The sequence below is a fragment of the Dermacentor silvarum genome, chromosome 10, assembly GCF_013339745.2.
Source record: "Dermacentor silvarum isolate Dsil-2018 chromosome 10, BIME_Dsil_1.4, whole genome shotgun sequence".
NCBI lineage: Eukaryota > Metazoa > Arthropoda > Arachnida > Ixodida > Ixodidae > Dermacentor > Dermacentor silvarum.
This window is the reverse complement of record NC_051163.1, coordinates 102,268,000-102,289,806: the sequence shown is the minus strand read 5'-3', so window position 1 is coordinate 102,289,806 and position 21,807 is coordinate 102,268,000. Positions and strand designations below refer to the sequence as shown.

At 46.3% G+C, this 21,807-nt stretch overlaps 1 protein-coding gene across 1 annotated transcript; it reads right to left on the bottom strand.

The window, feature by feature from the left end:
• Positions 1-10,782: 10,782 nt before the first annotated feature.
• Positions 10,783-21,765, bottom strand: LOC119431724 (exonuclease 3'-5' domain-containing protein 2-like). Its single transcript, XM_037699198.2, is given in 4 exon segments — positions 10,783-11,499; positions 15,098-15,234; positions 15,236-15,340; positions 20,625-21,765. Coding segments are annotated over 4 exon segments (1,815 nt in total). The 5' UTR covers positions 21,567-21,765; the 3' UTR covers positions 10,783-10,868.
• Between the last annotated feature and the right edge of the window lie 42 nt (positions 21,766-21,807).

Sequence of the window (21,807 nt, the reverse complement as noted above, 5' to 3'; positions counted from 1 at the left end):
GGAAAACTTCGATCGCGCTCTCCGGAGCAGTTTTAGTGGCGCGATTTTGCTTCGTCAGTCGGTAACTGGCCTTAATTAAATTATGCGGTTTTACGTGCCAAAACCACGATCTGATTATGAGGCACGCGGTAGTGGGGGACTCCAGAAATTTGGACCACCTGGGGTTCTTTAACCTGCACCTAAATCTAAGTACACGGGTTTTTTCGCATTTCGCCCCCATCGAAATGCGGCCGCCGTGGCCGGGATTCAATCCCGCGACCTCGTACTCAGCAGCTAGCCCAACACCATAGCCACTGAGCAACCACGGCAGCTTGTAAGTGCATGGCCTTAATACTGTTTTGGAAGTATAGCAACGCGACGATGCGAGACGGCGCTAATACCAAATGTACAGCAAGCGTTTGCGCTCGCCGGATGGTAAACAAAAAAAAGCATTTTGCCCTCACCTTGTCGGTTGCGGCAACTGAAGGCGCAGCAGCATGCCATCACAACGAAGTTCTTGTCCCTAACACGTTTGATCCGTTTGTGCGTACACTTTCGTCGCACATGTCCGAGAATGGCGGTCGGAGCGCGCTGGAAAGAAAAAAATATACAAAAGCGCAACGCGTGCTTCCACGTGACACGGTTTGGCCAATGGGGGAGTGGAGGAGGCTGGGGCGACAGGAGGCGGCGAGGAGGAAATGCCGTGGTGAGCGCGGTGGCGGCAACATCTAAGAATGGCGCTACTTTTATATAGAGGGGCTTTAAGCACAGTCACAACGTAAGCTGGTGGAGCGGCTCAAGATCGAGTCGCTCTAATTTCGGCACCACGCACAACAGGGTGCGATCGCGACAGTCTCTTCGCCTCGTTTTGACGAGAACGATCTGAACTGTCCGCCCGGCGTCGACGGCGGGCTGCGACTTGTAATGCTCTCTGCACAGCAGTCTGCTTAGCCCGATGATGCCTGGTTGTAGCCGCGCACGTAGCTCTACGTTTAGGCGCCTTAACTAGATGGCGCCACCATGCTGGCGGAGGCTCGGGATCGCGTTGACTGCGCGCCTCGTATGAATCACATCTCGTCCTCTGTGCGCCTGCTTAGGGCGCGTTTATAGGGCATTTTTTCCGCTACCTGATATGATAGCAAGCGCTTGCGTGGCTCAATGGTAGAGCATCTGATTCCTGCGCAGTGGGCCCGGGTTGCATCCCGGCTGGAATCGGGTACTTTTTTTCGCATTTCCGGCGATAGCGGTTACGGTCACCAGACACCGTCGGCGGAGGACACCATAATAACATCTTACGCTGTAAAACGGCTTGCACCCTCTTCAACTTGGGGTGAGGGGGTGGAAAGACCCTTATAGACATATTTGGGTTCGTTCGAGACATAAATTGTTAACGTGAACCGTAAAACATATCCTGTAGCATGAGACATAAATACACCAAGTTCTGCACACAAAATGTTTCGTAAATTAAGCTTAGCCAGCTCAAGGTGTTTTCAAGGGGTTCTCCTCCAAAGTCGTGAAACTCTGACTTCCGTGGTACAAGTACAGGCATATTCCGTACATGACCAAAGGCGTGAATATATGGCGCCGTAGTGTACCATATTAATTACCGGGGTATGTCAGCACAAGATGCCCGCGCTAACGTCATCCTGCTCTTGTTGAGTACGCTGACACAACTTTCCGGACATCATTTCTTTCTGCGTTAAATTAAAGGGTTCTTGAAACGGTTCGGAAAAATTTTGTAGACTCGTAGGGTACAGCTGCAGTAAAACATTCGCACCACAATTTCTGTGAAGCGTCTCATATTAAGAGAGCTACGGACGATTACAAGTTTCCCTCCTCCATAGCAATGCTTTTTCTCCACTGGCTCGCCGAGCGATCGGGGCTAAGCTCCGCCTTCACTGGCTCTGTGCCACGATGGGACGTCGTGTCATCTAATGATGATGTGTGGTGTTTAATGGCGCAAGGGCCAGTTATGGCCAAAGAGCGCCATGACATATGGTAATAAAATGTTTATGTATTATGAATGAAGTGATTTAATTGAGTTGCTAATGTACATGTTATGTGGCTGTAAAGAGGCCTAAGAACGGGTCGCTGTAAACAGCGTAAAATAGAATGACAATGATTCATGATAAAATAAAAATGAGCATAAAAGTTTCACTACGAAAAGGTGATATAATAAATGACATACAAGGACTACTGCCTCCACAGGGCTCTTGAAGTAGAGAGCTGAGAGGCATGTGGTATAAGAACTTATGTCACTGCGGCTACAGCCTCGAAGACGAGGCTGTGCTACGCATGACCTGGCCAAATGATTTCTAAGACGTTAATTTCATCTAAAAAGCTAAAAACTGTGTTTATGTTAAAAAGTGGTTCGTTGCTCAGAAAAAATGCTGGGTGAAATGGGATATGCTGGCGATATGCAGAATAAAAGTACTTGTTACGCTCCCTTTCTATTTCCTTGCACTGGATGAGGACATGGAGCACTGTAAGGGTGTCGCCACACCTTCGACATGACGGAGTATCACTTCCTGTCAGTAGGTAAGAGTGGGTGCCGAAGGTATGGCCTATTCTTAATCGGCAGAGGAGCACTTCTTTGTATCGTGCTGTTTTCTCTGATATCCAGTGCCCTAATTTTGGTTTGATAAAATGCAGTTTATTGGATACCTGGGTATCCCACTGTTTCTGCCAGTGCTTCTTCAGCTTATGACGTAAATATGGTTTGAGGTCTGTGGCTGGAATTGGTATGTTTCTGTCGGCGTTGCTAAAAACTACTGAGGTAGCGTTCTCGTCAGCATCTTCGTTGCCTTTTATGCCACTATGGCCAGGCACCCAGCATAGAACGATGACTTGTTTAACCGTATAAGCTGAGCACAGCAATGCATATAGTTCGTTAAAAACAGTGTTCTTGTTTTTTCGTACGCTCATTAGAGCTCGGACTACACTCAATGAGTCCGTGAACACAATAGCTTTTGCGAGGTTCATCTGTTTTATGTGTTTAACTGCAGAGAGTATCGCGTACGCTTCTGCCGTAAAAATACTTGTATGTGGATTTAATGTACCAGATATTAAAAACGATGGTCCTAGAGCTGCATAGGCAACACCAGCAGGAGACTTCGAAGCGTCTGTATAGAATTCAGCACAAGAATACTTATCCTGAAGTTCACGAAAATGTGAATGTATACGTGTATCAGGTGCTCGTTTCGGTATTTCAGCAAAAGAAATGTCACACTGTATATTCTGCCACTCCCAAGGTGGTGGCAGCCGAGTAGGAGCCATTAGAACATTCTTCAGAAGAGGGGCGCCTAATTCTTCTGACAGTGCTTCCAACCGAAGTGACAGAGGAGGCCTAGTGGCCGGGCGGTTACGGAACAGCCTGGCCGCGGACATGTCGCGAATGGTAGAATGGCATGGATGCTGACTATCTGATTTAACCTTCAGGGCGTAGGCAAAGCTTAAGTATGTCCTTTGGAGATGTAGTGACCACTCGTTTGATTCAACGTACAGACTTTCTACAGGACTAGTCCTGAAGGCACCTGTAGCAACACGGATACCTAAGTGGTGAACGGAATCCAGCATCTTCAAAGCACTAGGTGCAGCGGAGTTGTATACTATAGCCCCATAGTCGAGGCGCGACCGAATGAGACTTTTGTAGAGGTTTAAAAGGCATCCCCTGTCACTTCCCCAAGATGTCCGGGACAATAGCTTCAGTAGATTCATTGTCTTCAGACACTTCGCTTTCAGATATTTTAAATGGGGGATAAATGTTAATTTAGTGTCTAAAATGAGGCCTAAAAATTTGTGTTCATGGCTCACAGATAGCCGTTGTCCATTAAGATGAATACAGGGGTCAGGTAGTATACCTCTCTTGTTCGAGAAAAGAACGCAAGTGCTTTTTTGAGGGTTCAGTTTAAATCCATTCTCGTCAGCCCATTTACTTACTTTGTTTAACCCAAGTTGTACATGTCGCTCACAGATAGAAATGTTACATGATCTAAAACCTATTTGTACATCATCCACATACACCGAATAAAACATCGTACTAGGTAAGACGGTATTGAGCGAATTCATTTTCACAACGAATAGAGTACAGCTCAGTACACCACCTTGTGGTACGCCCGTTTCTTGAGTAAATGGACGAGATAGGATATTACCAACCCTAACACGGAACGTGCGATTAGATAGATAGCTTTGAATCACTCTCAAAAGGTTGCCTCGGACTCCCATTGCAGCCAGATCACGGAGAATTCCAAAACGCCAAGTTGTATCGTATGCCTTCTCCATATCTAAAAATACCGATAATAAAAACTGTTTGTGCACGAAGGCATCCCGTATATTCGCCTCGATGCGAACAAGGTGATCAGTTGTGGATCTACCCTCCCTAAAACCACACTGCAAGGGGTCTATTATTTTGTTGATTTCAAGATAATGGATCAGGCGTCGATTCACCATTTTCTCAAAGAGTTTACATAAGCAGCTTGTCAGGGCTATAGGCCTATAGCTGCTGGCCGAACACGGGTCCTTGCCTTCTTTAAGAATAGGTATTATGATTGCTTCCTTCCAGGCGGACGGAATATAGCTGGCAGAGAAAATGGCGTTGAAAAGCGATAGGAGTGTTTTGTGTGCTTCGGGGTGTAAGTGTTTTATCATCTCGTAAACTATTCGATCGTTTCCAGGGGCCGATTTATTACAACAATTTAGTGCAGCCTGAAATTCTGCCATGTTAAATGGACGGTTGTAAGGTTCATTTCTGTCTCCTTTCCGATCCAGAGGCAGTCGCTCTGCTTGTCGCTTGTGTCTCAGGAATGTGTCTGAATAATGGGATGAACTGGAAATGTGCTCAAAATGTTCCCCTAGAGAATCAGCTTGGGCCTCAAGAGTTTCTCCTTGTGTATTCACCAATGGTAGAGGATGAGTTTCACGGCCTTTTATCTTGTTTACCCTGTTCCAAGCTTTTCTTTCGTCTGTATAAGAATTTATGCTAGATATGTATCTTTGCCAGCTTTCCCTTTTGGCACGGCGGCGTGTTCTTCTTCCTTCAGACTTTATTTTCTTGAAGCTGATAAGATTCTCTGTAGTCGGAGAGTCGCGGAGGTGATTCCAAGCCTTATTTTGTTTCTTTCGCGCTTCCCTACATTCATCGTTCCACCAGGGAACACGTCGTTTGGAAGGTGAACCATTTGTTTCGGGGATACATATTGACGCCGTATCAACAACAAATGCCGTCAGATATGCCACTGCATCATCTATAGGAAGCGTAGAGATGTCTTCCCAGTTTATGCGCGTGAGTTCTTCATACCGCTTCCAGTCGGCTGACTCGACTTTCCAATGGGGGACGCGTGGAGAGCACTCATCAGCTTTTGTTAATTTTAGGACGATAGGAAAATGGTCACTTCCATATGGATTTTTAATCACGTTCCACTCTAGGTATGACACGAGTGTACTAGATGCGATGCTTAAATCGATAGATGAATATGTTTTGTTTGCCACGCTGTAAAATGTAGGCTCTTTCTTATTTAGTAGGCATGCATCTGTAGAGAGGAGGAAGTTTTCTACTAAGCGCCCTCTAGCATCACAGCGACAATCTCCCCAAAGGGTGTTGTGTGCATTAAAATCTCCAACGACAACATAAGGTTCGGGCAGTTCATAGATGAAGCTGTGAAATTCTGCTTTTGATAGGTGGTAGTTCGGGGGGATGTATAGTGAAGCAATTGTTACCATCTTGTTAAAGAGTACTGCACGGACAGCAACTGCCTCCAGAGGCGTTTTAAGCTGTATTTGCCGGCAAGCAACACCTTTATTTACTGCTATGGCCACACCGCCCGACGAGGCAAGGGCGTCGTTGCGGTCTTTTCGGTAAATGGCATACTGCCGGAGAAAGTTCGCATGAGAAGAATTAAGATGGGTTTCTTGGACACACAGCACCCTTGGATTAAACTTGTGAAGGAGTTCCTGAATGTCATCAAGATTGTGGAGTAAACCTCTAACATTCCACTGCAGTATCTGTGTATCCATTTTATATGTGTTTTGTGCTGTGTGTCTGAGAGGTAAATTAAGCTAGCTCACGAGGCCTTTCCAGGCCCCGTGATGGGGGTTTTCCCTTTCTTCCCGGCGCGCTCGAGGGAGCTGCGCCGTTCTTTGGGCGTCTGAGACGCCGGTGTTTTTTGTGTATCCATCACCTCATCTGAGGCGGTGGATAGTGCCCGCTCAGCGGGCACGTTTGCGGGGGTTTCGGGCCTATCTGCACGGGCAGTGGCCCTGGGTCCGGCAGGCCCGCGGGTCTGCTGGCCCTCCTTAGCAGGGGGCGGAACAGCGCTGGCTGCTCCAGCCGGGGGGGCTGATGGTGTGGCTGCCGTCACACTCCGTGTGACTTGAGCGGCCGCCGAATGACGTGGCGCTGCCCCCCGGCGCGCCACATCGGTGTAGGACGGACTAGACTGGTTATGCATAGAGAAACGCTTGCGTGCTTCTTGGAACGACAGATTAAATTTGATTTTGAGTTCAATGATTTGCTTCTCTTTTTTCCAAGACGGACATGAACGGGAGTACGCGGGGTGATCTCCGTCACAGTTAGCACAGCGGGTGGTGAAAGTGCAGGAGTCAGATAGGTGCTCATTGGATGCACATTTTGCACAGGTGGTGCGCCCTCGGCAGGTTTGCGAACCATGCCCGAACCGCTGACACTTGAAGCATCGGCGCGGATTCGGGATGTATGGCCGTACACGGAGTTTGCAGTATCCAGTTTCTATTGAGTCTGGTAGGTTACTTGTTCCAAAGGTAATGATTATGTGTTTCGTCGGGATTTGCTTGTCATCGCGCCTGATGGTTATTCTTTGTACTTTTACTACATTCTGATCTTGCCACCCCTCGAGTAGCTCGCTCTCACTAAGGTCAATTAGGTCATCTTCAGAGATGACACCGCGGACAGTGTTCAATGATCTGTGTGGGCCCACTGATACGGGAATGTCTCCAAAAGCAATGAGTTTTGTTAATTTGCTGTACTGGGTCTTGTCTCGAACTTCAAGAAGAAGGTCGCCGCTTCCCATCTTAGTTACTTTGTAGCCTGGGCCGAGCGATTCTGTCAAAGATTTTGACACAACAAAAGGAGATATTGTGCGGACTGTCTTGGTTTCATGCTGACTGTGGATTACGTGGTACTTTGGGAATATTTCTTTCGGCTGCATGAAAAAATTGAAGCTTTCATCGGTGCGCCCCCTCTTGAGGGAGCGATCAGGTAGTGGGGGGAAATTGGATTCCATTAAGAGATTCCTATATTCGGCAGGGATGGCCGCCACCCACCATGGAGCCCAACTAGGGGACGACACAGGACAAACTATTCAGTTCTGTGCACGCCAACGGTGCATCCCCACTATAACCAAATACCTATACCCAAGGCTGGATATAATGCACAAGGTTAACCCTTGCTGCCCATGAAATCGGAAGTAAAAGGAAAATAAAGAGAGGACAGGAAAGATTGAAAGTGAAAGAGAAAGACGAAGATTGGGAGAGAAGGACAGGAAAGGGCAACTACCGATTCCCCCCGGGTGGGTCAGTCCGGGGGTGCCGTCTACGTGAAGCAGAGGCCAAAGGGATGTGTTGCCTCCGCCGAGGGGCCTTAAAGGTCCAAACACCCGGCATCAGCTCAACCCCCAGGATCCCCCTTTCCCCGGACACGGCTAAGCCACGCACGGCTACACGCGGGAGGGTCCAACCCTCGTGTGCTCGGGTCCGTGGTGTCGCCACACACCAAACGCCTGCCGACGCAGACGCCCCTGCGGGCGTCGTGTCATCTACTTCCGGTTGTCTTGGAGCCAGCACGCGAAGGCACGGCACAAGTAAGGTACAGTACTTTACAGTGGCTAGATGCACAATTAAGGCTTAGTCTGTGGCTCATGTTGACTGGATCTCGAACGGAAAGCAAGAACTCCAGCAACAGTGATCACGTGACCTCATTTGTCACGTGGGTGAATCGGATTGACCTGGAAAAAAAAAAAAAAAAAAACCAAACGTCCCGGGAATCGTTAGCCCGCTATCGATAGTTTGAAAAGCCGCCTTCGATACCTTCCGCGCCGCTCACGGACACACTGCACCATCGGACGTGAAGGAGGAAAACTATATTATTGTTTTCTAAGCAGTTCCCATTTTTGCCTCACGGCGGTTATTTTTCAACGCACTCCGAAGTTTCGCGATCGTCAAAGTAGAAAGCCAAAATGGCCGCCTCCAGCAGCGGCACGCGCGCTTCAAAAAATCGTAGATCTCACGATTACGCTGCGTCTGCGGCTGATTTTATCGATCGATCAGCAGCGAGTCAGGATGCTGCCTTTTCGTCAGACTTTGACTCTGAGAGCGACAACGATGAAAACCAGCCCAGAATATCGGCGGGTGCAGCGCGGCATGCCTGTTCTATGAAACATTTAGATTTTTTTTTTCAGAGATAGTGCCTATAATTAGACGGCAATACATTTTGTATATCTTACAATTTTTGTTACATTGTTTCTTAGTAAATACCAAGTGTGTCTTAACAAACTTTGTTCAATTTTATCCCACATTCATTCTTTTTCTAGCAATTTATATCTTTTATTGCGATAGAAATTATATGCACACTCCAAGCGCATTTTTGCCCTTGCCGTCGTAGTGATGTTCCGTATATAAAGTCCAACGACTATAAAATCGTCGCCGCGCGACGTGCGTTGTGTGTGCGAGTGAAAGCGTGCGAGGGTGAGCCGGCAACCGCAGCTTAATCTCGCGCACATGAGAGATGTGTTCATGTTTACCTGTGCGTGCGTGACATCGTGCTTGTTTTTTTGTTAGTAAGCGAATATTTACAACTTTATACGGCCAATAAAACTACTATCCTTATTTCGTATAGCCGTCTACTAATTTGCTATCGCAATCGATGCTCTGCCTTTCGGGCGAAACTGCAACTTTTTAGTTCCTTCAGAAAAAAAGTCTGGCCGTAACCTACAAAAAACCATTTTCCCCACAATAGGAATGAGTTAAACGACCTTCTACTCTGACGGGTAGGAGTTTATCCAGAATTTCGATTTTGGGGGGATTTTACAAGAACGCGGGCTGTGGGGGTGGATACGAAATTATTGCTTATATCTTTTTTGAGTGAAAGGCGGGAAGGGGGGCAGAGGTTTAAGGGGCTAGCACTCTTCTTGCCATCTTGTTTTATTTAATAAAGGTTGAACGCTTTTTTGCAATAAATGGTGATGGAAAAGCTACTAATTAGCGTAAGTACACTAATTAGTGTTTTAAGCAAGCATATTAACCCACATGTTACAAGAGAGTTCATCCTTGTTGGTGTATGTCGAGCTCATGTTGTTACTCTGAGCACCGGCATTTGCATAGACGAAAACTCATGGACGTGTCTTGCGGTTACCATAACATCAAGGTTTCTCTGCTCCATGCAGGTCGTAGTGTAGCACTGTCGTCTGCGCGCTGACCATCAAAATCGGGCCTCAAAATTAGGGCCCCGTAGCGTCCACCTCGGCAAAGAGTAAGGATTTCTTAAAGCAATTACCACAGTGCATGGAATCAGCATAATTTTTTTTCCAGGATGAGTGCCTGTCTGTAAAAAAAAAAGGGGGGGGGGGAGGGGTTTGGTCTGGCATAATCTTTGGGGGGTTGTTAGGGATGTGTGTATAAATCCCTGCTGAAGGGGCAAAATTGGGGGTGGGGAGGATGTAGTTAGCTCGCTTCCACAAATTAAGGCAGCGGTTGCGTTAGCTACTAACGCGCCTAACCTAAACGTAGAAGTGAAGGGTGCTTTGCTCGCCGCGGACGGCAATGGTCGCCCCAGCGGCCTTAAAATTCCACGTGCCGAAAAATCGCTGTCGAGTGGGGTGGATTAGTTAGTGGCTTTGGGGAGGCCCCCACCCGGGATCCACCACTGCTTTATAGCATGAAATCGTTTCCCAACCTTCACATTTGCGAAGTGTCATCCTTTTTACTTGCATAAAGCCTGTGGTGCAGTTAACGCAACTTGGAGAATTTGTGTGGGCACTATTTATTTACTTATTATAATACCCTCAAGGCCTACAGGTCATTTCATAGAGGTTGGGTACATGATCGTTGTAAGCGTATGTAATTGAAAAGATCTGCGGATCACTCACACTGTGGGTGACTTTGCATGTTCTGTGGCAGTAACAAAGAGTGGAAGGCGATTCCAGAGTCTACAAGCTCAGCCTTCAGCAAAAAGATTAGTGTGACAGAAAGGAGAGAGAGACTGAATGTCAGAGGAAAGGAAAGCCTTCCGACTGCATCCATAATTGCAGGCCTATTGTGCAGCTGACACCTGAGCATCGGTAAAAAGCCTGGTGAAGGAGGACGAGGTACACAGCAAGATGACAGAGATGGGAAGGGCAACATTGTGGAGGTGGTTCACATGGCACGATGGTTCCGAAATGATTTCATGCTGAAGGGTTTCATTGTGGAAGAAAATCTTTCTTTCCTTCACGGCATTTCACACAGCTCAGGTGCATGACGGTCGAACCTAACACATAAAAAAAAAGAAAGGCCCACGTCACACTTATATGACATTTACTAATAGGTGGTACTCATTTCAACAAAAATGGTGGGTATAGAACGTGCAAGAATGAGAAAAAAGATCATGAGCACTTACCGCTAAAAATCTATTGTAATCAGTGCAGATTATATGCAGAAATACTTTGCAATGGAGGAAATCTTTATTTGCGAGTACACACTCGAGTCGTTTATTTTTTTCTCATTCTTTTCCGTTCAATTCTCACTTTTTTTTTTTTTTTTGCCATGACACCACAGAAACTTGCTCAAATCACAGTGTTTCTGGAGTAGGTACTCACTTTATCCGCAACCAAGGAAATAAACGTAACAGTGGTCCCTTTCAACCTCAGAGGGCCCCTATGTCATCAGTCTTTCTTCTTCAAGTCCTCTGCAGCAACACCAAGTTTCTCTAGCACACTGTCTACAAACTCCTGAGTGATGCCGATCTCCGACAGGGTTGCATCCTTTGCCCTGCCTTGAGCATACTTCAATGCTAGCACCTCGCGATGGTGGTCTACGGACCATAGTGCCGGCATGTGCTTGGGCTTCATGGAGTCCAGAAAGTGCTGCCTCCACCTCATCTCAAAGCTGACAAGTCCACTTGTGCTCTTGAAGTGTTCCACGACCTTCATGCCATGTGCAACAAACTCCTCGTTGTAAATCTTCGTGTCCATTTCCGACGCTGTCTTAATGATGTCGTCGGTAACTTCGTCGACATTGAAGTGCTTCTTGAGGACATCCTCGAGAACCATTGCCCTGTCATCGGGAAGTGTTTTTCGTGCTACAAGTAACGCACGTCCGGCCGAACGCACTTTCCGCAGATGATGATCGTCTCTCACTTTTCCTACTTCCCCGCTCTCGATGGGTGCATTACACTCTTTGGCCAGTGTCTTGCGAAGTGCTGCATCTCTTAGGTTGCTGATCTGGTGACAGTGGAGGCACAGCAGCAGGATGTCGTGCGATATGTGGTTCTTCATGATCTCTGGGAAATATTTCCTGAAAACGTGGAAGAGGACATGGTTCAGTTCTCCCATTATCTGGCAATGGTATTCAGCAGTAGACCCCTTGGTTACACTAAATTTGCCTTGTAAAGCATACCTTCCTTACAATCCTCAAAGCTATAGTTCCACACAGTGCTGGCATTTTCCAGTGCATGGTAAGCATCCCCAGTGTAACTACTCTCTTCAAGAGATTGGCACTGCCTTTCATAATGAGGCTGAGATCAAAGGCGCGGATATAGTACGGTACAATGTGAGCATGCGTCATGCAGTTATGCTTACATTGGCGAAAACTGGACGCTTTACAGTCTAGTATCATTGTGCAGCCAAAATAACTGACGGCATTCGATACGCTTTGACGCGGCCGGCGCGGGAATAAAGCATGTCATATCTTGCGCTGCAGTTGCTAGACCGGAGTGCATCATGACCTAGCTTGTCTGGCCGGTAGCATGCTGGCCTACAGTCCTGGTACTTAAGAGAGTGTGCTGAGTTAGTGCATTTGCTGCAGCAACAGCTGATTGCTGCTGTAGCAACAGCACTGCTGTAGGCCACGTTCAACGTGCCAAACTGTACAGGCACAAAATTTTCGGTGGTGTGGGTGTCACCTGTCTGACATATCTGACTTCGCTGGCCGCTGGCTGGTATGCTTGAGACAAAAGACTATATCTGTGCCTTAAAAGGTCGCTATGGCTCAGGCGCTCCTATCTAAATACATGAGAATGGAGAAATAGTTCTTCTCGGCAGCCGCCGCATTGAATTTGATGAGATTTGTGGTATTTAACAGAAATAGTCGACATATAGTAACTGTAGAAATCGAATTTTGTATTTATGCTGTCAATTAAAAAAAGTTTAAATGGTTAAAAATTTCAAGAATTAAAAAAAAAGCCCATATTTGAATCTACAAATTTATAGCCGGTGAGTTTGCTTGGCGTATCCACTTGGAACGAATTCTCAGGACTGCACTAGTTTTGCGAAATTAATTTTCAGTGTCTGACTAATTGCATTGGCATTCCGGTTACCTTTTTGAAGAAAATGCTGCTTTATGCTTTGAAGCATAAAAGTAACTGGAACACCAATGCATTTGGTCACACACGGAAAATTAATATCTCGAAACTGGTGCAGTCCAGAGTGTTCATTCCAAGTGGATACACCTTGCGAACTCACTACCTACAATGTGGCATAAAATAATTAATTAAAAAGGAAATTAGTGCAACTATGTGAATTATGCAATTAAGCATTTTGATTTCTCATAGAAGTAATGGCTGCCTCATCGAGTAACCAAGATCAAGGTTTAGAAACGTGCTGTCTGCCACAGGCAATCTTTTTAAATTTGGTGCAGCTAGAAATAAACACCCTGTATATTACATCGTCACACCTTCCTTTTGCTGTTTTCATTAACGCATATGTGCATACACATATCACGTTTATATATTTCACAACCACGTTGTAGAATAAACAGTTTAGAGTAGCAATTGTCTCATGTCCACGCTCATGTTCTTTCATGCTGTGTTTGTTTTTAGCAGTCATTAATTATGTCAGGCAAAGAATTCAAAGCCCTAAATAAAAATCCGAGGACACCTATGCACTTCTCATGAGTTACTGTCCAATTGAACACCTGTGTGCTGTTGAACAGAGTTTTGTGCTGTGAGTGATGTACCATAGCGGTGTGTGCTGCCCAAGCCAGCAAGCAGCAGCAGCCTGCAGTGCCAATACCACCTGCCACTGAAGTCCTGCGCGACAAGAGACTGAGGAAGCAGCAGTGGCCACCCAGACTGGCAGGCGCACGCAGCAGCTAAGCCTAGTGGGGTGAGAGAGAGAGAAAACGACCCCGCTCCGGTTTCCGAGAGCGAGGGCGACGTCACGTCGCAGCGATGCCCTCTCCCCTCACGCAACACCTGGCACGCTATGCAGCAGCAGGTGTCCCTTTCATCCGCTCTGCGCCGTTGAGGCGCGCTTGTGACGTGACGTAGCAGCTAATTGGAATTTAGGTACCGTTTCGTTGCTACAGATGACTGACGCCGGATTTTACGTTCAATGGGCCATTTGATGCTTTTGCATCAATATTTTGCTTCCTACAGTGGCTAAATATTTTTTTTCTTGAATGCAACAAATTTCATTCATATTGGTCCAGAGGTTGCCTCACAAAAGTATTTCTGTGTTTTACATGTATGTATTTGAATAGGCAGCATCAGAGCTAGCCTCGAGCTTAAACTAGCACGGCACTGAATTTCTTGAATTGTGCACTGAAACCCCAGCGCTGGTACGCTGATCTGGTCACGAATTTCAAAGTATTAATGCGATAGTGTTAAGGGCTCCTTGTCGCAGAAAATCTGGCGTCGGCGACATTGCCCGTTAGAGAAAATTATATTTAGGTATATGTATATGCATCGCCTTGCTATATGACATGCGGTATATGCGGGTTATATTGCCACACCACCCTATCACTAAAGTTGCTCATACCTTGTCTTACATTCTTGGCAAAGTTATTCCTTGGAATTGTGAGAATGAAAGCCAACAAACAAATGTCAGGAAACAAAACACCAATAGTGCATGCCTTTTATGTTAAATCTTCTCAGACTGAAATATCAAAAGTGCAAAACAACAGAAACCTGAAAATGATGCAATTTCTTTGGCGCGGCTGTGCGCTACCTCCGGGATCGGCCCACGCAAGCGGTAGCGCGTTTCTACCAGAAAGCTCGCCATCAGCGTTTCCCGGTAAACATTATGATTACATAAGCTGCAGTTGCCGGGAAGCATGAGAACCAGTCAAGGATCTTTGAATGCTATCGCATTCCACTCTAAAAGGCGAAGCTTTAGTGTCCTCCACGTTTTCTTTTTTTTTGCAAATTTGTGCCGTTATCACTCACTATATGTTCTTGAAACTTGCCAAGTTCAGTCTTTGACGTTTCTTAAGTACAATGTAGTTTATCCTTACCGATAAAAGATCCACTAGGTCTGTACAAACGCTGTAAATATCCATGATGTCATGGCAAGCTTGTGCAGGAACTCTAATTCAACATTGCCACCCACCATTCGTTTATTTGTCTTTTCTCTCTTGCCAAGCGCCTTCTCACAGTAAGAGTGACTTTTTTGGGTATTGTAAAACGGTAATTTACTATACAGCTAAAGATTTTCTTTTGTGCCTCTGTAAGGAAACAGCCACCACAATGTATAACTACACTTGGTTTTATGAGGCTGCCTAGCTCATGCTCTCACCATTCCCTTATAACATCTATGTGAGAATAGTCCTCCCTTTTACTCAATAGCATCCCACAACACAGCCTGAAGGAGAGTATCTAATTGTGTTCCAGGTATCATTAACTGTACTCACGAAGAAAAAAAAATTTTTTTTCCAGGCAAGAAACTGTTTAACTACAGACGACACATGCAAGAGCACCCTCCCAAAGCACACCGTCAAGGAGGGCAACTGAATGCTCCAGTATAACTGGGATTAAAACAGTGTAAAGCAATGGGAGGCCAAACAAAGAAAGATGCATACATCGTCCGGGGTCCCGCCATTTTGTGCTGTTTTAATCCTAATAAGGTCGAACCAACTTGCCCAAGATTCCACTTTAGCATGCTCCAGAAGCCCTTACCTGTACTCATGCGGAACAACATTCTTGCGGACAAGAGACCGTGTCGAGCTGCAGACAACGCACAGGTTGTCCTTGTTTTGTGTGTAGTACTGGCTGTCAAGCACTGGCCTGTTGGACGGCTCAAAGTTCAGCTGCACAGGCTAGCGGCTCGTCATCGCGGGAGACGATTCTTCCCAAGCCCTTGTCAACGTACCACTGGACCTTCTTGTAGTTGCAGCTGCTGAGCGGTTCCCCATCTGGTGCCTGCAAATACAGGCACGGAGAGGTGAAATGGAATGCCGTGGACATAGTTTCGTTTCCTGACCACTGTGATGACGGATTGTTAATCTCCATTACTTACAGTCTGTCATAAGCATGTGATTACACTATCCAGTGGCCATGTACCAATTTTCGATTTACGTCACACTGACTCTTCTCTACTTATGTGTCCCCAATTTTCCAAGCTTGACAGTGGTTGGACAAGGAATGTCGCTGGAGCCAACGTTTCGGCTATGGGTCTTGCCTTCGTAAGGGCAGAAACTCGAAGCAGTTGCTGCCTTCATGTGAACTTCTGTCTTGTTTCAATTTCCCAAATGTTTCTTGCTGATGTTTACCTTCTCGTTAATGCCTTAGGGACGTGGGTCTTGAGGAGACAAAAAAAAAAAAAAAACACAGAAAAGTAAAATTTTTCGTCACCAATATTTTTTAATCTACGTTTGGCACACCTGGCAAAAAAACTAGCTCAATACGACGCGTTGTTCAGAGGAAAAAAAAAGTATTTATCCTACGAAACGCTCAGCTTTGCTCATGAAAGCTTTGAAAATGGCCCACTTTGTGCTGTTCCCCATTCCAAGACTGCTCATCAGAGCCGCACCATCTTGGTCTCAGTTTGAAGGTGACTCTTTCTAGCTTGCTTTCCTCCTAAAAATAAGCCCTTCCATCCAGCTTGAGAAGCAACATCGTTTTGTAGCGTGAAATGCACATCTTTGCTTTTTAGTTTGTTGTCTTTTTCTCAAATTATTTTTGCAAGTCACAAATTTTGGGAGTGGGGCTGTCTCTCTGCTAGAGGGAGTGTTCATAAGAACTATGATATAGTGTTTTAGGACCTCGTAATAACATCTTGAAATCTTGCAGAAATCGCCAACAAATATTCACATTTGCACTGTTGCAACTTCAGAATTTCGTAACTGTATGTAAAATACATACAACTATTAAAATGCCAAATTGCACACTTTAGACATCGAGATAGATACCTGCTCAATTTTAGCTCTCTTGCTGCAGCACTTTTTTACAGCTCACCTCCCAAGTTTATAACACACACAAAAAATTCAACTTCTTTATGGATTGATTTAGAAAAAGAGCTAAGTGTATATTTGCAATTTGCACACAAGGTTTAATAGCCCCCCCATTTCATGAAAATGTTACATGCCTACAGCCAATAACAAAAATGTATTTTCGGGAATCCATGCAACCTCTTAAACCCTAAAACTTGATGGAAATGACCACAACTTGATCTACTTCTGCGTTTATACTCTGACGTACCAACATGATACATGCAATTGTCTCTGCAGTATATTTGGAAGAGCACCATGAAAAAAACTTGCAGGCAAATTGCAAGGTAAATCGTAGAAAAATTGCAGCATTCCTTCACTGAAGACAGGCCACATGAGCCGTGGCCTGGTTGTGGCATGTATACAACACACTTTCGTGCACTACACACTGCAGCGCACACCCCAGTCGCAAAACAATAATTGAGCGCCGCGTGTAACGGTTGGCAACCATGGCCAGAGCAGTTCCAGGCTTTCCCGTTGCTTTTCCAAAGTATTGGGTGCTCTTTATTTCATAATGCAAGCTTGGAATGAAACCCTTCACTTGTTCGTTTATCCAGGGTTTCCTTCCAGCACGAATGAAGCATACGTAACAGCAAGGCTGTAACCAATACGTAATGCAAACACCTGCTTGGTTTCTGAAGTGGGTAGCTGGGATTGAAGCCAATGTCACAGTGTAGTTTGTGAAGTGTGGTAAAGAGGGCTGCCGAAAGCAGCATCGTGAATGACACACCAAAGGATGCTGTGTCAAATGAGCGACTGTAAACAACCGCAGAGATGGCAAGCAGCAATTTAGCTGCACTATAACCGTCCAGACAATCTTAACTGTTTAATTTTCAGCGTCTCTTGACATCCATAGACCACGTCTTTTCATGCGTCAGCATTATAATGCTCGTGCTAACAAAAACCCAGCGGCATCCGTCGATCACCTCGTGGGGTGAAAAAAGTGAAGGAGGGAGGGAAGTGTGCGATGTGACGAGTGGAGAGGAGGAACAAAGGAGGGAGAGGATGGTGCGACATCACACCTTAGCGGCCAGTGGAATACAGGTGATGTCGTGCTTCGGTGCTCACATTGGCAGACCGCCAGGGGAGGGGGAATCGCGCTGTGGTATTTGATAGGCTCAGACATGCCTTGTGAAGGCACACATCTTTGAGTACAGTTTAAGATGGATGCAGTACCGTCAACAAGAGGTAGGGAAAGTCGTGCCGAGGAACGTCGCTGAAAGTAGGCCGAGGCGATGAGACTGTGACGACAGGCTGAATTGGAGAAAGCACGTAAGGCTCATTTGCCTACAGCAGCTGAAGTGAAGCTCCGAAAGCCTGCTGCATAGTCAGAGGAGGAACGCCAACGTCAGTTAGCAGGGGAGGCTGGAGCGAAGTGGGCCAAGCGTCAGGTGGACCTTGCTATGCGTCTGGCAGCAGCCGAGGCAAAACAATCTAATGCCGACGTGTTTCCGTCAGATCAACCAACTGATTGAGCGTTAGGTTTTAACTTTTATTGTACATAGCACGACCACTGTATTAGCTTCAAATCTAAGCAACCTGTCCCACTAGTCCTCGCAGTCATGAAAAAAATAAAGGGAGTGCTTGGATGCGAGTAAATAAGTGCACAAAATCACGATAAAAGAATACCAGCAATATTACCTGTCTTTTTCGTCTTCCTCCCTACATCACACCTTAGTTTCATCCCTCACTGCATGTCATGCTGCCTGCACAAACAGTGCAATGCGCTGGTCATCCTCTTTTTAAGTCTCACGACTACATGCCACGGTAGTTATGTAGCTGTAGTGTTGCACTGCTGAACTCAAGGGCACAGGTTCAACTTTGGCCACAGTGGCCGCATTTCCATGGACACAGTGGTCGCATTTCCATGGCGGCAAAATGCAGAACTGCTTGTGTATTTAGATATGGGGTGAACGATAGAGAACCTTTGGTGGTTAAAATTAATCTCGCCTCACTACGGTGTGGCTTCATAATCAGATTGTGGTTTTGGCACGTAAAACACGAACATTTTTTTAAAGCCTCACCACTGTGTTCAACTTAATGCGCAGCAACCACCTCAGCCTCATTTTTTTTTTTCCCCCCCTTCACAAGCTAGCAGACTGGGACAACTTTCCCAGGCCACTGCCACCACCTGCCCCTCTGCACTCGTGGGTAATGTATCTTTGTGCTTGGTAAACTGAAGAGTCATTCTTTCAAGTTCTAAAAGAATGTGCTTTCGCTATAGCATATCCATTATTATACTTCACTAAATGTCCAGTGTTACATTGATATAAATTATTGCCACAAAAGTTAATCGCCTTATCCACAGAACGCAACATCCTCGGTATAAACTGAGAAAACAAGAGATAAAAAAAAGAAATTGAAAAAAGTAAGCCGATGTTTTCTTGCTTTTTTTTTTCTTCTTTTGGAATTCTGTTTTAACTGACAAGGGTCAATGAAAGCAGATTTACCAGGGAGCCAAGACAACAATCAGCGTGCAGCTGCCTGCCTACGCATGTTCGAATGCAAGGAGTAAGGAATCAAGTAAGGAATGCAAGTAAGTAAGGAGTAGAAAGATGGTCACATATTATCCCCTGCCACCAAAGGAATGTCGACTTTCTTTTGCTTCTCATTTGCGTCTGTTTTGCACACCAATGCAATAAAAATGAAAAGCAGGGAGAGGATGTATGCAGAGGGGGCAAGGTAGGCCTGGCCCAGGTCTTGCAGTCTTCGTGCTGTGACCAGTGCTGTGGAATAAACGAGGCAATTTCACTGATGGTTATGGGGGGTGATACCTACATATGTCAATTTTTCTGCTTTATTTATTGGAGCTCTGTACCCGCATAACATTGCAAATAAAGACGTATTGAATTGACATTAGAATACCAAATGTACTCGCTATGCTCCTGCATAGTCACAGTGCCATAAGCCATTTCGCCCTTGCTAGACTGCTTCTCGAAAACTTTTATTCTGCGTGCTGAAAACAACTAGTGCCGAAGAACAGGATCTGAAATTGCACAGCATGTTCCTGCATTTGCAAAATTAATGTAACAGATATTCGCACACAAAAAGACCACTAAATTCTGAGTGGAAATAAGAACCAAGAAAGGTTTACCAAACTTCAGGAACTATAGACAGAAAACCCCAAACTCAACTTATAACCTTTATACTCGGGAAAGAAAGATACTGCACAAAAAAAGACAAGCACAACAAGGCAGAGACCAGTTCAGGCCTAGTTCCTGAGCTTTCTGCCCTGCCGGGACTGTCAGAGCCGATTTCAAGCAGTGAGGAAGCAGCAGACGATTTCTCCGTTACCATGGCAGCAGATGACCCTGCAATAAAGCAATAAATAGGACCGGGCTGCTGACAGAAATACTGCCGTTAATGGGCAACGACGGCACCAATGTCCACGAGGGAAGCCAGTGTTCGTACGTGATCCTCTGGTATGTCCGAAGACAGGTGGAAAAGACGCTTGAAATCGACTTCAAAGTAGTCGATTTCAACCTCCTCACAATATCGAGGTGTCCAAATCTTCCCACCTGACCAGGTTATGCACCAGCACTGAAACTACTGTAACACTGCTCAATAGTGCGGCCGGAGTGCTGGAAAGGAGTCAAATCTGTCAAATATGGACATTACCAATACAATCACAGCGCAGGCTGGACAATGCCAGCAATGAAAGGGGCGAGATGCGAATGCGGAAGCAGAAAACTTGCACTATAATGGCACTTTTGTGTTTGTTTCTGGAAGGCCTTAGTATTGCACTGCGGCTGCACGAGTTTGGTACTGCGCAATGAACTCCTGACAAAGAAGTGCAGGCGAATCGAACAGACCACAAATGTGTGCCTAACAATGGTCCGCGACATTGTGCCTACATTGACAGCTTCTTGTGTATTTGGATTCATCTGATCGACAAAGCAATTTGGGTACAATAACTGCGCCAATTACAAAGTTTGTCAACACTGACAGCTCAAGCCACTATAAAGCACAACACATTAAACTTTACATTGAATGCCTGTGTTGCACCCCCGTCTGTATGTATGCGTACATTTTACACTAAACTAATAAACTTGAATTTGTCTTGAACTGTGTGAAATTGTGGTACACAACGACGCTTCCTTGTACCGACCTGCAAACTTATTAGGATTGCTTCCAAGTTTTGCATACTACTACCTATAGTACAGCACTAAGGTCAGTTTAGCAAGGTTGGTTTTAGCTTCTCGCCTTGCAATCTTTACCTGTAACATGCAGTTGTCGTAAAGCGGAGTCTTGCGCGTCATGTACGACCGAAAACAGCCTAGCTTCTTCGGCACTGCGGGCCCAGCAGACGCGCACTTTTCGATCGTCGAGTTCCTTCTCGGCTTGGAGAAAGGAACGTCCAGCAGCTGTTCGCAAGCGTCCAGGGTTTCAGCCCTGAGCCGGCGATACCAGCCGGGCCTGAAAGAGGTGAGCGTTAGCCTGTCTCGAATTATCTGGTCGAAAATTTGCACGGAAAGGAGAACGTCGGCCGCAGCGTAGCTGACTTGCGCCGCGCTCAGCGATTCCGCCTCCCAGTTGCTGCACGTGAGCAGTTTGGAGTCGTCCGCTCGTACGCCGAGAATCGTGCGGGCTTGCGTCTTCAGCCCGGCGACGGGATAGTGCCGGAGCTCGGGAAAATAACGCAGCACGTGTCTCAGGTCGACGCAACCGCGAACGGATAGTCCGTAGTCGTGAAGGAGCTTGGCGGCGTCATCGCAGACAGCCACCCCCAGCTTGACGATGGAGTCGTCGTTGAGCACGTCTCTCAACGACTCGGGAAAGGTCGAAAGAGGGTGTTCCTGCACGTCTCCGGCAGCGACTGGAAACACTTTGCAGAGCCTCAAAAGAACGCTGAAGTCTTTCGTGGGGGCCAGTTGAAGCAGGGCGACTTTTCGCCTGTGCTTGCCGACGCTCACCCATTCGCAGTCGAGTCCCAGGACGCTGGACTGGCGACAGAGCGTCAGAAAGAGAGCTTCCACTTTGCCGAAATCATCGAGAGAGGAGCACACGAATACATTCGGGGGAAACACGCGACGCAAGTATTTGTACAACTTCTTTTCGAACAGGTACGCGCCCAGTCCAACGCACGCAGCGGCTCCTGCAGCGAGCACGACGACGTTATGCGAGGAGCCGGTGCCCATGGCAGAGCTTATGACGCGCATCCAGCGTTACAGAACACCCTGGTATAATGAGGCATTATCGTTGTCAGCAGTCCGGAGCAGCATCGTGAATCAAATGACAAGAAACCGCAATATACAAAATATGTCAAGCACGTCCAAGTCCATTGATAAGCAACCATAACAGAAGCACGTGGCAGAAGCAGAAGGCGGCAACTCGTAGACAAATGAACACGGCAAATTAAACGTATTGGTGGGTAGATGTACTACATTTCGATTCACCCTT